Source organism: Equus caballus, chromosome 7, assembly GCF_041296265.1.
Source record: "Equus caballus isolate H_3958 breed thoroughbred chromosome 7, TB-T2T, whole genome shotgun sequence".
In the NCBI taxonomy this organism is placed as follows: Eukaryota; Metazoa; Chordata; class Mammalia; order Perissodactyla; family Equidae; genus Equus; species Equus caballus.
The window spans coordinates 26,449,377-26,463,496 of record NC_091690.1 but is presented as its reverse complement, the minus strand read 5'-3'; the positions used below and the strand labels follow the sequence as shown (position 1 = coordinate 26,463,496).

Here is a 14,120-nt window from a genome sequence, read left to right as displayed (position 1 = left end):
TTTATAGACAAGGAAACGCACTTAGAGAGGGTAAGTAATTTGCCCAAGGTCACAGACAATAATGTTAGTATGAGACCCTATACCTGAGTCTGCCTGATGTGGGTCTGAGTCCTTGGTCCTGTTACCTTAAAGTGACACCACACATTTATTCATTATCATTCTTAATGATCAACGGCTTGAGTCCTCCACCAGCCACTGTGTCACCAGAAATCTGACTGGTTTCACAAGATTCCTGTAGTCCTAACAATTTATTGGATAAAAACTATACATCATTCATTTACAGAGCTTTGTGTTCAAGGTACATTCACATCCATGTCCTCAATGGAACCTAACGTCCCTATGAATGGAACAAGTCAGGTTTTACAGATGAGGAAACTGAGGCTCCTCAGTGTACAGATGAGAAAACAGATAAGGAAAAGTGACTGTCCCAAGGTCACCCAATGTAAGAAACAGTGGAGTCAGAACTAGAACTCCCAGGCTCTTGAAATACCCAGAATTCTTTCACTGTGCTATGCTGCCTCTCCAATAAATAAATGAACAAAATAAATAAGTAAAGCTTCCCAGGGAACCCAGAGGAGTCCTCCCGCCGGCCTCAGTCTCCAGGGGGAGTTGTCATTGGACTGGCACCCAAGAACTTCTGGGCAGAGTGCAAGGGGTTCGGGCGGGATTTTCTGGGCAGGAATGTCTATTCTCAGAATGCCACAGAAAAATGCAGGGTCATGTGACGACTCTGGGGAGCCTGCCCCAGGCCTGTCACTCCCCCCAGCTTCCTCGCCCGTGGATTGTAAACTGGCTTTGAAGACAGATTCCAAAGTGACCACGGGGAGCAGGACCTGCCCCTGCCCCCCATTCTGGGCTGTGTCTGGACGCTCTCTTAGCATGATGCCATGCTGAGATCTGGGAGTCTGCAGCCTGAGAAAGCAGCTGGCTTTGCTCAGACATGGGTTCCGGAGTTCACTTTCTCCTAGCTCAGAGTCAGAGAGGGTTGGCAATGACACCCCACAGGACAGCTTGGTTAATATCCAGCATGGAGGGCCCCTTATTTCACAGATGGAGTAACTGAGGCCCTTTGAGAAGTGGCTGGACCAGGGTCGCACAGCTGAACACTGAGAGCAGGGATCCCAGCCCAGTGCCCTGTCCTACGGGTCTGTAGCTGAACATTAGCAGCAAACACAAGCGCAGGTCCCAACCGCAACCTTCTGGGGCAGCTGAGCTGGTGCCCAAGCCCAGAGGCTGTCTGAAGAGTTCTGACCAATACAGACAACCATGGTTTCTCTGGTACTGTCAGCAAGATGGTGGGGGCAGCAGGGTGGGGATAGTGAGTGGCTTGGCCACGGAAAGTGCCCCAGTGGAATGCTGCTCTATTTGCTGGAAAGAGGGAGCTGTCTGCAGATGGACACGAGACATCCCCAGAGGGACCAGTTCTGAGCCCAGAGTCCCCTTCTGGGTCTCAGCTTTCTTTGTCCCCCTGTGGCTCCATAATGATGGCTGACTGGCTAACTCCATGACCAGGACAGACACACCTTAAGATCTCCCATGACAAGCTCCCCGCCTGGGAGGGAGCTCCTCCCTGCAACCACCCCAGGCTGATGGTCAGCTCTGACCCTTCCAGAGGTCAAACTTGGTCTCTGCTCCCTCCTCTCCCGCTAGAAATGCCTCCTGCAGCAAGTCCCTGAGGTCCCCATCCTCCCAGCCCTCCATCCTGCTGGAGGGCTTGACACACGGCTGGCCTAAGGGGGAGGCCTGGGTCTGAGCTGACTTCAGCCTGGCGGCCTCACCACAACTCCAGAAAACACCGCGATTCCCCTGAGCAAATAATCCTTTATGAAACAGGAAGAGTCGCAAGGAGGGAGGCGGTCTCTGCCCTGCCTTCTCAGCTCTGCCGGAGTCTGCAGGACCCTGTCTGCAAAACAGGTCAGTGCCACCCACACGGCCTGCACCGGTTTAGCAAGAGAGCCTCTCCTGCTCCAGGTACCTTCGCCAGCTCTGCCAGGCCTGCTAGGGCTGGCCCCACTGGGCTTGCGGAACGGTGCCCACACTGGCCTATGTTTCACTGCTGACCCCTGGGGCCCCTCCTCCTGGTCCCCGGATGGCTGAAATCAACAGCAGTCCTCAGCCCAAGTCACTCAATCGAGTGCAGGCTAGAGATGAGTGGCAGGGTGACAAGGTCCGAGTCCAATGTGCCCAGGAGACCGCCCGGGGCTGCCACAGGTTCCAGAGGGGCGAGATCATGGGCAAAGCTCCAGTCAGACATTTCGGGGTCACCATAGCTGGCGAAGCCCAGGAGTGACCATTCCTCATTTGGTGGGTTCCACTGTCCAGCTGGGGCCCCTGAGGCAGCGAGAGTCACTCCTGGGGGCTCCTGTTTCAAATAGCCCTTGGCCAGCGCTGGTGGAGGCCAGCCTGCCTCGGCATCCAGGCACGTCCTGAATTCGGGGCCAAGGCCATCTGTTGAGGAGGACCCTTCCTCCAGGCAGCCTGCCTCCTCCTCTGTGCATCTGGTCTGCCTCAGGTAGCCCTGGAATGCCACCGCAGCTGGGTCTTCTTCCCCAGACACCTCAGGCCCCGGGGAACCGACATGGCCCAAGGCTGAGCCATCCCGTGCCTCCCCAGGACGTCCCTCGGAGTTTTGGACTAGGCCAATGCCACTGTCATCCTGGCCCTGGCTGTTGTTCTCCTGCGGCTCCCAGTTGAGCCCCGTGCCAGGACTCAGGCTGGGCTCCTGCAAGCAGATCCCGCTGTCCGTGCTGTTGCTGCTGCCGCTACTGCCACTGTTCTCCAGCTCCGGGGGCGCTCCCTTTCCCAGAGTCTCCCCCGCCTGGGGGTGGGGGGCAGGGAGGAGGAAGTGGGGCTCTTCAGTCTGCAGGGATGGCTTGGCACTGCCAAAGCCACTGTCCGTGCTGCCGTGCAGCTCCGAGTTCCTCAGCTCAGGGGACACCTTGGGGAAGGCCTCCTCGTCCAGGGGATGGATGACGTCACGGGTCTCTGGGCAGGGAAGCTGGCTGATGAGGCTGAAGGGACCGGGCTTCTCGAAGACCTGGAGAGGAGAGAGAAGAGTGAGGCAGACGGAGGGCCACCTGCAGGAACCACCCCAGGGCTGCCAGGTGAGGCCACGGGTCCAGGAGGTGCTGCTCCAACAGAGGGGACCACAGAGCTGGGTTACTCTGTCACTTGCTCTTTTTGTTTATTTCAGAATCGAGTTTTTCTCCTAATTCTCAGTTTGGCTAAGGTTTCCCAGAAGCCTGTATTCTCGGAGCCCAGGTGGAGTTACAGGCAGGATGGGCGCCCACAGGCGACAGTGCATGTTCTCAGGCGGCTCCCTCGGTGATCCTTTTCACACCTGAGAGCAGGCTGGACCCATCCAGATCCATCTGAAAAGGGTTTCCTACTTTTCTGGCTATGAGCCAGAATAAGAAATGTGTCACATCATAACTCGTATATAACAGCCCGTAAATATATAACTCATATATAAATAACTGAAATCAGCTTCACAAAATAATACTTATCGTTACTACTGTGTACCATGATCTAATCTAATCTGACCTATTTTATTCTATTCTATCCCTTCCTATCCGTTTCATTTTTTAAAATGCTAGATGTGAGATGACAGATTAATTCCTCCACTCCCTGAGTTCTGACTCATACAAACACAGGGTGGCTGTAGTGTAGGGGAGTGGAACAAGCACAGAACCAGCAGCTGAGGAGGACCTGCTCCCCATTAACTGCCAACGGTCCCAGGGAAGTCATTTAACACTTGCTCCTTTGCCCCAGCCCTACTGGTGTTCCTTCTTTTCCAGAGCACATCAGTGCAGTGCTGCCTCAGGGCCTTTGCACTTGCTACTCCTTCTGGTTGGAATACTCTTCTCTCAGCGCTTTGTAGAGCCGTGTTCTTCTTATCATCCAGGTCTCAGTAAAGATGTCACCTCCTCAGAGACCTTCCCGATCACCCTGGCTAAAGCAGTACTCCAGATACTCCACATGAACCTAGTTTACTTCTTCCTAGCACTTAGTTCCTGGCATTACTTTTTAATTTGTTTTCACTTCCCTCCCCCTCTCCTCACCAACACACACATACACATACAATCATTCCCCACCCCACAACATAATACAAGCTCCTTGATGGAAGTTGCTATCTAGACTTGTTCACCACTCTGTTCCCAGAGCTTAACCGAGCTAACACACTGGAAGCACTCATAAAGTTTGTTGACTGACTTACTGCCTTACTGTAGCACATCTGCCCTCATTCCCTTTGTATGTGATGACTCTAATGTGACTCTTATTGGTTGAATGCCTATTAATATTACATAGCTGGGTGATTAAGGATGTGTATGCTGGAGCCAGACTTCAAGAGTTCAAATGCCTGCTCTGCCTCTTATCAGCTGTTCACCTTGGCCAGTTATTTATCCTTTCTGGCTTTTAGTTCCTCACCTGTAAAATGGAAATAATAACAGTCCCCGCCTCCTCGTGTTGTGATTAACACACATAAGGTGCTTAAACAATAGAAAGCGCCTGGTACACAGACAGCACTCAATAAATATTGATAAACGGAATTTTACTCCCGAATAATTCTCTAAGGAAGTATTATTATCTCTGTCTCCTGGAGCAGAAGACTGAGCATCAGAAAGGTTAAATGACTTGCCCAAAGTCACACAGCAGCAAAGAACAAACCTGGAATTTGTACTCAACTGTCCTGATCTGAAATCTCCACTTGTCCAATAATATTTACTTTGATAAATTGATGAAAGATCAGATCAAACCAGCTAACGAATGAGAACAACCCAATAAACGTGAAGTGCTCTGTGCACTATACATTATTCATACACTTAGTGATGGCCACGATCATCAGATGAAAGGAATCAGGCTGTATTTATCTTGAGGAGGAAAAAACTCTCGAGGACAACTCAGTTCTGTCATCTAAACGTACAGAAGGAACAACCAATCAGAGGTTGCTTGCCATCTCCTTTGGCATTTTTGCATCTGTGTCTATTTCACTGGTTTACATATTAAAGTTAATAGCTTATACACGGGCCGCCCACCAGGCTGTGATCAAGCCCCTTGGGACTGGGGGCCACATTTATCAGCTTCTTCCCGCACCACATTTTGCACGTCGTAGGTGATCAATAGCTGCAGCTCAGCTGCCACCTCGCTCACTCTCTCCCTAGATGCTTCTCCTGATGCCTGACTAAGAATCTCCCATCCAGGGTGCCAGGAACAGCTGGCTCCCCGCTCTGCTTTCTAGCTATCCGTCCCTGAGGGCGGGCGCCACGCACACTCATCTCTAACCCTCCCCACGGGACCGGCTCTGGGCCCCGCATGCAGAATGTGCTCCAAGTGCTTGCTCAACAGGCCGACGCAGACGTGTCTGTGGAACTGAACCTCCCCAGAGCACCAAGCACAGAGAAGGACTTAGACACAGGGAAGAGCTTTAGGATCCGCGAAGGCTGTGGGGGGCACTGTGCCCAGTGTCCTTGTCCCACCTCTCTACTCAGGGCCCTGCAGCTAGGAACACGGTGCTCTCTTGCTTGGACAGAGGCCTAATCAGGCCAGGCAATGCCACTGCTCTCATCTCCCTGACTCCCCTCTTCCTGGAGTTCTTACTCAAAAGAATTTCAGAGGGTCTATGTCTTTCTCTTATTTTTCCTAGAAAGTTGTAAAATAATCAGTGTATCTGCCTCAGAAGCACGAGTACACAGGGGCAGGTCCATGGCCATTTGTTAGTACAGTCATGTGCTGCGTAAGGATGTTGCGGTCAATGACGGGTCACATGCACGCCAGCAGTCCCAGGAGATTAGCACCACACGGCCTAGGGGTGTAGCAGACCATGCCATCGAGGCCTGTGTGCAAACACTGTATGACGCTCACACGACGACGAAATCACGCATGTCTCAGTGTGTTCCTGTTGTTAAGTGACATGTGACTGTAAATAGTAACAAAATGACATGTGGGGGTTTCGGACTACTGAGGATGTGTTTTATCTGGGCCACTAGGAGGTCACTTCCTCAGCACCGGGCTCTGAGTTCAAGTCCTCCCTCCATTCCCAGGGCGCCTGAGGAAGGTGCCTCCGGATCCCGTCAGGCTGAGGGAATGGACTGTCTGGAGGGAGCTCCCTGCCTTCCAGAGTGCTGGTGCGGCTGGAGGATGGGGCCGTGGCCTCGCTGTGAGACTCACCAGGACGGCGGGCAGCTTCCCCCGGCGCCGCACATACAGCTGCAGGGCCAGGCAGTAGGCCAGGAGTCCACAGAGCAGCAGGAAGAAGGCGAAGAAGATGCTGAAGTTGGTCGCAGTGAAATCTGCAGGCCCAGAGAGAGGCGTTTGTGGCCTGGCACACGGGACGTGGAGGGATGGTCCCCAGAGATCCTGTGGCCACTCTCAGGATCCACTCCGTGAGCGGCCCAGGTGACTCCCAGCCTACCTCTAGGCCACAACTCTAGATGTATCTGGGTTCTCGGGAATCTTGGCACAGCAGGCAAGTACAGATGCTTCAGCAGCCAGACCTGGGTTCAAATCCCAGCTCCGCCACTTACTAGCTGAGAAGCTGTGGACAAATTACTCAGCCTCTCTGAGCCTCAGTCTCCTCATCTATAAAATGGGAAAAATAATAGTGCCTCCCACATAAGATGGCTGTGAAGTACACAGCTCTTATCATTTACCAAATCCTTTACTTATGTTATCTGATCCTTATAACAACCGTAGGAAGTAAACACCATTAGCATCCCTATTTTTATAGATCAGGATCCCGAGGGCCAGAGAAGTTAAGTAACTTACCCAGGGTCATATATCTCATAAGTGGTAAATCTGAGATTTGAACCCAGAGCTGTACACAAAACTATTTCTTATATCTGTGAGTGGATGCTGAAAAAGTTCTTAAGGCTGCTGACGCACAGGTGGTGCCCTCCTCTGCTTAAATGAGGGTGAGGCTTCAATGACAATGAGCTCGGGAGGGTCCTTCATTAGCTGAAATGTACTGGAGAAATGTTGGTGTCACCCTGGTCTGTGCTGGACTCTGCCCACCCTGGACCGGGCACTCCCAGCCTGGGCACAACTGTCAGTAGGATTTACCAGGCACTTGTCCTGAGTTACTAGTTACAGCTTCCTCTGGACACACCCTGTCTCCCCAGCCAGACTGTAAGATCCTTGTGGGCAGGACCGTGGCCTTCACATCCTATATCCTCTCTCTTCCCTCCCCTTCCTAGCACCCGGCTGGGAGCCATTATTTGTTGAGTCTGGCAGCCGTGGTAAGCAGTCAGCTCAGTTCTGCTTCCTCTGAGAGGGAGGGAGGGTAAGGAGATGGCCCTTTGTGCCCCCAGCTCCAAGGGGCCACAGCAGAGGAATGTAATAAACAGGAACTGACACACAGCTGACTGACAGTGGCAGGCGGGGGAGGGCGACATCCTGGAAAGCGCAGTTGTGCTGGAGTGGAGGCACCCGCAGAATCAGGAGACCTGGCTCTGCCACTGTGCCCTAGGAAGTGGCTTGTAAGCACCGAGCCTCCATTCCCTCATCTCTAAAATGGGACAATAGGAGCGCTCTCACAGGGCTGCGTGAGGATGGAGAGCTGTGTGTGTGGGGGTGCCCAGCCAGGGCCTGGCACCGGCAGCGCTTGATGGATGCTTTTCGGATTGTGCAAGGCCCTTCCTGCCTCCCTCCCCGGCCCGGACAACAGCCCTGACTGACTCACACTGTGGGGTGACCACGATGCACTCCTCCTTCGACCACTCCCCCTGGTTCAGTCGGGAGGTGTAGGACGGCTTGACCCGGACACAGAACTCTCCCACCTTTCCAGGGGCTGGGAAGCTGAAGTTTTCATGTTTTACCTTCTTGCTTATCAACTGAAACGAAAACAACAGCAGCAATAAACAAAAGCTCCTGCTTCACGGCAGGAGAAGCGGGAGGGGCCTCTAGAGATGATGGAGGGCAACCCCCATCAGTGTTCTTTTTCTAAGATAACAAACGCTGTGTGATCAATGCAGCCCCGGATCTCTGTGATTATCATGGTTTATGATGTATTAAAAAGAGAAAAGGAAGTGTTTTACGGATCAGGAGGCCTTCCCAGAAGGGGCAGGCATCAACCGTGGTAGAAAGAAAGAAGACAGATTTTGCAGATTCTAGATCTCCCACTGATGGGGGCGCCCTGGGGCAATTACATCGCCTCGGAGCCTCACTTCCCCATCGATAAAATGGAATAAAACATCCACCGGTGATTGGATTGGAAACAATAGTTCTCCGGTGGTGCCTGACACCTGGTAGGCAGGAGTACAAGTTTGAGGACTGAAGTCAGCCCAACCCCCTCCCCGGCCCCCTCGCCCTCCCTCTACTCTGCAGCAAAGTCCCCCAGGGGCACGCAAAAGGCACTGCCAGCCTAGGGGACAGGAGAGCCCAGGGAGCCAGGCCCCGCTTGTTACTGAAGTGGCCTTGGGGAATCCCATACCGTACGCTGTCCCTTGCGAATCTCAACCTCATACTCTCGGAAGTTAGGGAAGATGCTTTCGTATGTGTCGCCTGGAAGGGCCACCTCGGGCCTGGGAGGCTGGATCGTTCCCAGGATGATGCCCTTGTGCATCTCTAGCTTCACGTCACCAACTGTCAGAGTCACTGGAAGAGGAGGCAAAATCATGAGGCCTGCCTGTTGGGGAGGGCCTGGACCCCCAGCCCATGCCTGGCCTTCAGGGTCAAGCTTTACCCATCCTAAAACTGGGGCCACAGGTTTCCCAACCTGGCAGAACATAATGACTTCCTGGGGAGCTCATTAAAATTACAGATGCCCCAGGCCCACTTAAGACACAGTGAATCTGAATGTTTGAAGCTAGGTCCTAGAAACATCTATTTCAGACACACTCCCCAGGTAATGTTTCTGCAGCCGGCTGAGACCTGGCCACGGGCAGCCACTTTGAGCCAATGATCTAGACCACCAGGTCTGATGGAATTCTGCAGAGCAGGCTTGCCACACACACAGAGCACGGTCAACCCCAATCTGGAGAATGGAAGAATACCATCAGGTGTGGAGCCTATCCTTTTCTTTTATTCTGGCAAAAAGAGACTCCCAGCTTTTCTTCAGTAGCACTTCCCTGCTTCGAAGTCCCACATCCTGACTCCTGGGAGTTCATCCCTAAAATGCGGAAGACCTGATCCCAGTTCTGCCTACTGCTTGCCATCCTATACTGAGTGCTTACGGATTCACTTCCTCTCCTGGAACCCTACAAGTACACAGGCCTGGCCCTTGTGACTCAGCTGCCCCAAGTCACCCCAAGACTTGTCTTCTGTAGGATAAAGAACTCCAGTTCCCTTTTAAATCTTGCAATTTCACTATTTTCACCCAAACTTTCTCCAAAGTCCTAACTCAGGCTTGTTTGGGCAACTAGGTCCCCCTGCCACAAAGCCAGGCTGATGTGTTCTCTGTGGGAACAGAGAGAAAAGTCTAGAATAGAGCTTCTGGCTAGAAGATACCCCAAAAGCCATGTTCTAGGCCCAGGCAAGGAAAAGCACCTTCATCCACAGTGAAGCGGGTGTTGCTGAGGGTCCAGGTGGAATGCTGGCTTCCATCCACTGCCCGGACTTTGGCTCGGTAACCATCGCTGTGGTACAGGTCCAGGGTCACCATGGTGAGATCACAGGACAGCGCCAGGGTCTGGTTACAGCTGGGGACAGACTTCCAGCGCTCTTCTCCATACCTGGCGAGATATCAGGGTGGGCACTGGTAGAGGAACTCGTGCTCAAGCCCACCTCCTTTAAGAGGGAAGGAAGAGGCCAGGGGAGAGAGCTCCCATGACGGTAGAGCCCTCAAGGTATTTCTTCCAGTTCAGAGTATCCAGTTGCACGGGGATCTCCCTTGGTTCTGGGACCCTCTAACAATTTCTCTGTGGTCTAGAAGACTCTTAGATTGGAATACGAGTAGCTCAAATCCCAACTCCTCCAGGAAGACTTGCTCTTCCCTGTAGCACAGCCTAATTTCTCCCTTCTTCCCACTCCATTTGCAGTCGGCAGGGGTTCCTCATGCACCAACGACATTATGGATGCTTTCTCTCTTTTTCTAATAAGACAGAAAAGTCCTGAGGGGAAAGACAATACCCCAGCTTGCTCACTCCAGAGCTCCCAGCACACTGATCAGAACCTGTGAGAATCAATCAACACTTGTCAACCCATAGATATGCGCCAGGGGCCTTCCTGGCATCACTTCAGTAACAAGGCAGGTATCTTCCGGGTGCCAGGGGAGTGGAAGGGGAGGCATTCACCCCTTCCCTCCCTCCCTTCCTTTCTCCATCCTCCCTTTTCCTTACCTCATGAGCTCCACTTCATAATAGGTGCTCTCAGACTGATTTGGGATGGGTATCCAGCGGAGGACGTGGTGGAAAAATTTTGCTTCAAACCACACAGATGGAGGGCTGGGCAGTTCTGTCCCCAAGAAGAAGGGTGTCAGTACCAGAGCTCACGGAGCCCACTCCCCAGAGATGAAGATGATGATGGTAATGGTGGCAAGCATCCTAACAACTCCCATTTATTGAGTACTTTACTATGAGTTGAGCTCTCTGCTAAGTACTTGACGTATATCGTCTCATTTAATTATCGCAACCGCCTACAAGGGAGGGTTTATCACCCCAATTTTACCCAAGAAGAAATGAAGTCTCAGAGAGGTTAAGTGATTGCCCAAGGTCAATGGGGCAGAGGGAGCCTTGAATCCAGATGTGTCTGATTCCAGAGCTGGTGCTGTGTCCTGAGATCATTGTGCTGACGGTGATCAGAAGCAGAAGTGGTGGCTGAGAAGAGCCCAGCGGGGTCTGACGCATCCCAGGTGGGAAGGCAGGCGCTGAGGGCTAAGGGACGTCCACATGAGCTCTCAGACGAGCCCAGTCCCTGCTTCTGCCCCTCCCTGGCCCTGCTCTAGCCCCCACCCACGGCTTGCCCCCATCCCCACACCTGCTCCCCACCCTGGCCCCAGGCAAGGCCTCTCTCCGGAGGTCTTTGGGTACACAGATACTCTGTTTGTTGGCATCTGCCTGTTCCTCTTCACAGGTCTCCTGATCTAACCCAAGCTGAGAGCTTGCTCCATTCCCCAGCTTCTAGAAGGGCTTTACATATAGTCAGATGCCCAGCCTCTGGCTGGGTAAGGACAGCCAGAATGAAGCAGCTCTGATTCTGGGCTGGGCTAGGACATTTCCACAAAGAGCTAGCACGCTTGGCTCCAAGGTGAGATACTAAATACCACCACCTATTTTCAATCCTGGCTCCCCCTCCCTCCCAACACACACCATTCACCACAGGAAACGCCAACTTCAGGAGTCTCAAACCAACACGTGCCAGTGTGACTTGGGCAAATTACTTAACCTTGCTGAACTTGTTCTCAAGTGTAAGAATGCAATAAATGCACCTACTTTAAGAATCTTGCGATCAAGTGCAATGAAGTAGGTCAGGGCCCATACCCACAGTCAGTTCCTCTTCTCTCCTCCTTGATCCCTTAATGTTCTTCCTTCTGACGGTGACTCTCCCAGGCTTCTCCCGTTCTTTGACTTCTCATCACCTCTCTAATAATGCATCTTTTTTTTGACTGTCATTCTCACATAGAAAGCATATCTGCCTCTGCCCCTGGCTTTCTTTCTTATACTGTCTTTGATCCTCAAGTCTGTGTCTCGATTTCAAAACATCAGATGGAAAGTGAAAAATGTAGTGGGTCTTTGTGGTGTTTGGGCTGCACATCCCTAGTCAGCTCCCGGTCATGTGAACGGCTGGCTGCGGGTTTTACTTCGTATTCTGGCGTCATGCAGAAGCGGTTTCAGTGCCTGCTCTCCTGCCCCTGCTCCCGGTCCCTCCACCTCCTGGCCCTTTCATTCTCTCTCTCCAGGGTTTACTCCTCTCAGTTACAGAAACTTTCCAGGATAGCTGGCTGTGTTAGGAGACTGGGCTGAGAGGTAGGAGGAGGGAAGCAGATGGCGGTGGAAGTGCATTAGGGGCTAAAGAAGGAGCAGAGATGATCAGATGGGGGTGATGGGTGTTAGTGGGGGAAAAGAGCTGGGATGGGGATGAGATGGCACCGGGCAAAAACAGGTTAATTGGAGGGCCAAGGGAAGGTAGAGTCAGAGAGGGGGTCAAAGTCATTCCCCAGGGTGACAAGCAGATCGATCATCTGAACTAGAACAAAAATCCAGAGGTAACTTTATGACTCGCCCACGGACCATGAGAGTGTGTGTATGTGTGGGGGGGTCATTTAACTTCTCTATCCACCCTGCTCCCTCCCCCAATCAATCTCAGCCTCTTCCACTTCCACAACCAGAGAGCCTGAGATCCAGGCTTGCCAGAATAAGGGGGATTCGGGGAGGAGGCAGATAATGAGCGCCCCTCTCCCCAGAGGCCCAGACACAAGGGGTTCTCCAGGGGACACAGAACTTTAATGGGGGGTGACGACGAGCGGGAGTCGGTTCCGGCCACCCACACAGCCCAGCCGGTGGGCGCGGAGAGGGCAGGGCAGGGCAGGGTAGGGCCGGGCCCGGGAGCCTTACCGTGAGCGCGGGGGCCGAGGCGCAGGCTGAGGAGCGCCGTGAGCGGCACTAGCAGGCGCGGCAGCATCCTGGGCGCGCCGCATCCTCCGGGGCCGGAGCCGGGCCGCGCGCCTCTAGCCACGGCTCGGCGGCGGGACTGCTACTGAGAGCTCCGGCTGCCTCCCTGCCCGCACCCTGCGAGACTGACGTCAAGGGGGGCAGGGCCTCGAAACGCCCCGCCCCCGAGGCAGCTGCGTCTGGGAGCCCGTGCCGGGCGGGGAACCCGCAGCACCGGGCAGACCGCCAGGCTGATGGCGAGGATGCAGGGGCAGGGCGGGTGCACGACTGTCAGGACGGGCGCGGGGCTCTGGCCAATTCTTCCCCTCCCCGCCCCGCTGCGCCCCCAGTGTGATCGGGTGAAAGCGGTCTGTCTGTGTAGCCTGGAGAAGTGTGCATGTGTGCGTGTGTGTGTGTGTGTGTGTGTGTGTTTGGGGTGCAGGTGGCGAGCGACAGCCTTGCCCGTTTGGGTTTGGAAGGTGGGGCGAGGGAGGTCAGAGCTGATTTTACCGGACCGAGTAGGGTTGGGATTGGAACTGTGGCCGCGGCAGCTGGGATTTGGGGAAGAAAACGGTCCCAGGCGCTCCGGGGAGGTGTGCGAGGGCACGTGTGTGAGTCCTGGTGTGGCCCTAGTACCTCGGTGGAGGGCTCTGAGCTAACCAGACGTACAGTAGGCAGTTCTCTACCTGACAACGTTTTTGGAGGGGTGCCCACGACATCTCCCCGCCCCTTTTGGTTTCCCTCGTTTGCCTAAAATCTCACGTTTAGAGCTATTTTTACTGCTGGGTAATAGCACTCCTCGAGAACTGGGTAGCACGTTATCAGTCACTCGTACCTCCGTGTCACTTGGCTCATCTGAGACTTCACTCCAGGTGCACCGAAGATGTAAAGACGTGGGAAACAAACCGCTTCACTTTCGTTGACGTGATACCTGCTTCAGAGTACCTGCGTGTACTGGGGGCTGGGGGTCCCAAACTGTTTCTGAAGGTCTCCATCGGGGCGAGAAAGACTCACCTTTTGATGCTGGTCAGTGAGGGTCAGCGATGCCCCCGATGCCTGGAGAGTGGAGAGTGTGCCCACGCACCCGGGTCCAATAGCACACACGGTCAGTCAGGGCCACCTTACTGGACAGCTCTTGTTTCCACACCCTCAGAGCAGCTGGCAGGAAGAGTCCCAGGGCTTTTAATGTGTGAGGATGTTTTTTGCACTCTCTGTTGCTCAAGTGAGAGATTGAGTGGCCAATTGCTGAGGAGTACCCAGGCATGACCCAGGGGATGTGGCTGCTTTCTGAAATGACTTCTTAGTTCCCACAGACCCAACCCCCCCCCCTTTTTTTTTGGTGAGGAAGATTGGCCCTGAGCTAACATCTGTTGCCAATCTTCCTCTTTTTATTCTCCCCAAAGCCCCAGTACATAGTTGTATCTCCTAGTTGCAAGTCATTGTAGTTCTCCTGTGTGGGACCCTGCAACAGCCCGGCCTAATGAGCCGTGCGTAGGTCAGCGCCCAGGATCTGAACCAGCAGAGCGCACAAACTTAACCACTCAGTCACAGGTCTGCCCCTCCCACTGACCTTTTTAAGGAGGAATATACTGTGCT

At 53.6% G+C, this 14,120-nt stretch overlaps 1 protein-coding gene across 2 annotated transcripts; it reads right to left on the bottom strand.

Moving 5' to 3' along the window:
• Positions 1-229: 229 nt before the first annotated feature.
• On the bottom strand, positions 230-12,719 carry IL10RA (interleukin 10 receptor subunit alpha). Of its 2 annotated transcripts, none has more exons than XM_014741297.3 (7): positions 12,489-12,719; positions 10,275-10,389; positions 9,484-9,668; positions 8,429-8,592; positions 7,679-7,829; positions 6,169-6,290; positions 230-3,037 (listed from the first exon to the last, which is right to left on the bottom strand). In XM_014741297.3, exons 1-7 carry the CDS (start codon positions 12,553-12,555, stop codon positions 2,123-2,125), a joined length of 1,719 nt encoding a protein of 572 aa, XP_014596783.2. In that variant the 5' UTR covers positions 12,556-12,719; the 3' UTR covers positions 230-2,122. The 2 variants fall into 2 exon arrangements, with proteins under 2 accessions (XP_014596783.2, XP_023500666.2); XM_023644898.2 differs by lacking the exon at positions 12,489-12,719 and adding an exon at positions 10,603-10,808.
• Positions 12,720-14,120: the final 1,401 nt, after the last annotated feature.

Bases quoted from the DNA above. Each gene is read 5' to 3' on its own strand.
- IL10RA (XM_014741297.3), bottom strand. From the start codon at position 12,555: ATGCTGCCGCGCCTGCTAGTGCCGCTCACGGCGCTCCTCAGCCTGCGC. The intron at 7,830-8,428 runs GTATGGGATTCC...TTTTCGTTTCAG, and splicing joins TTCGCAAGGGACAGCGTACG to TTGATAAGCAAGAAGGTAAA. The intron at 6,291-7,678 runs GTGAGTCAGTCA...CTGGGCCTGCAG, and splicing joins CATCGTGGTCACCCCACAGT to ATTTCACTGCGACCAACTTC.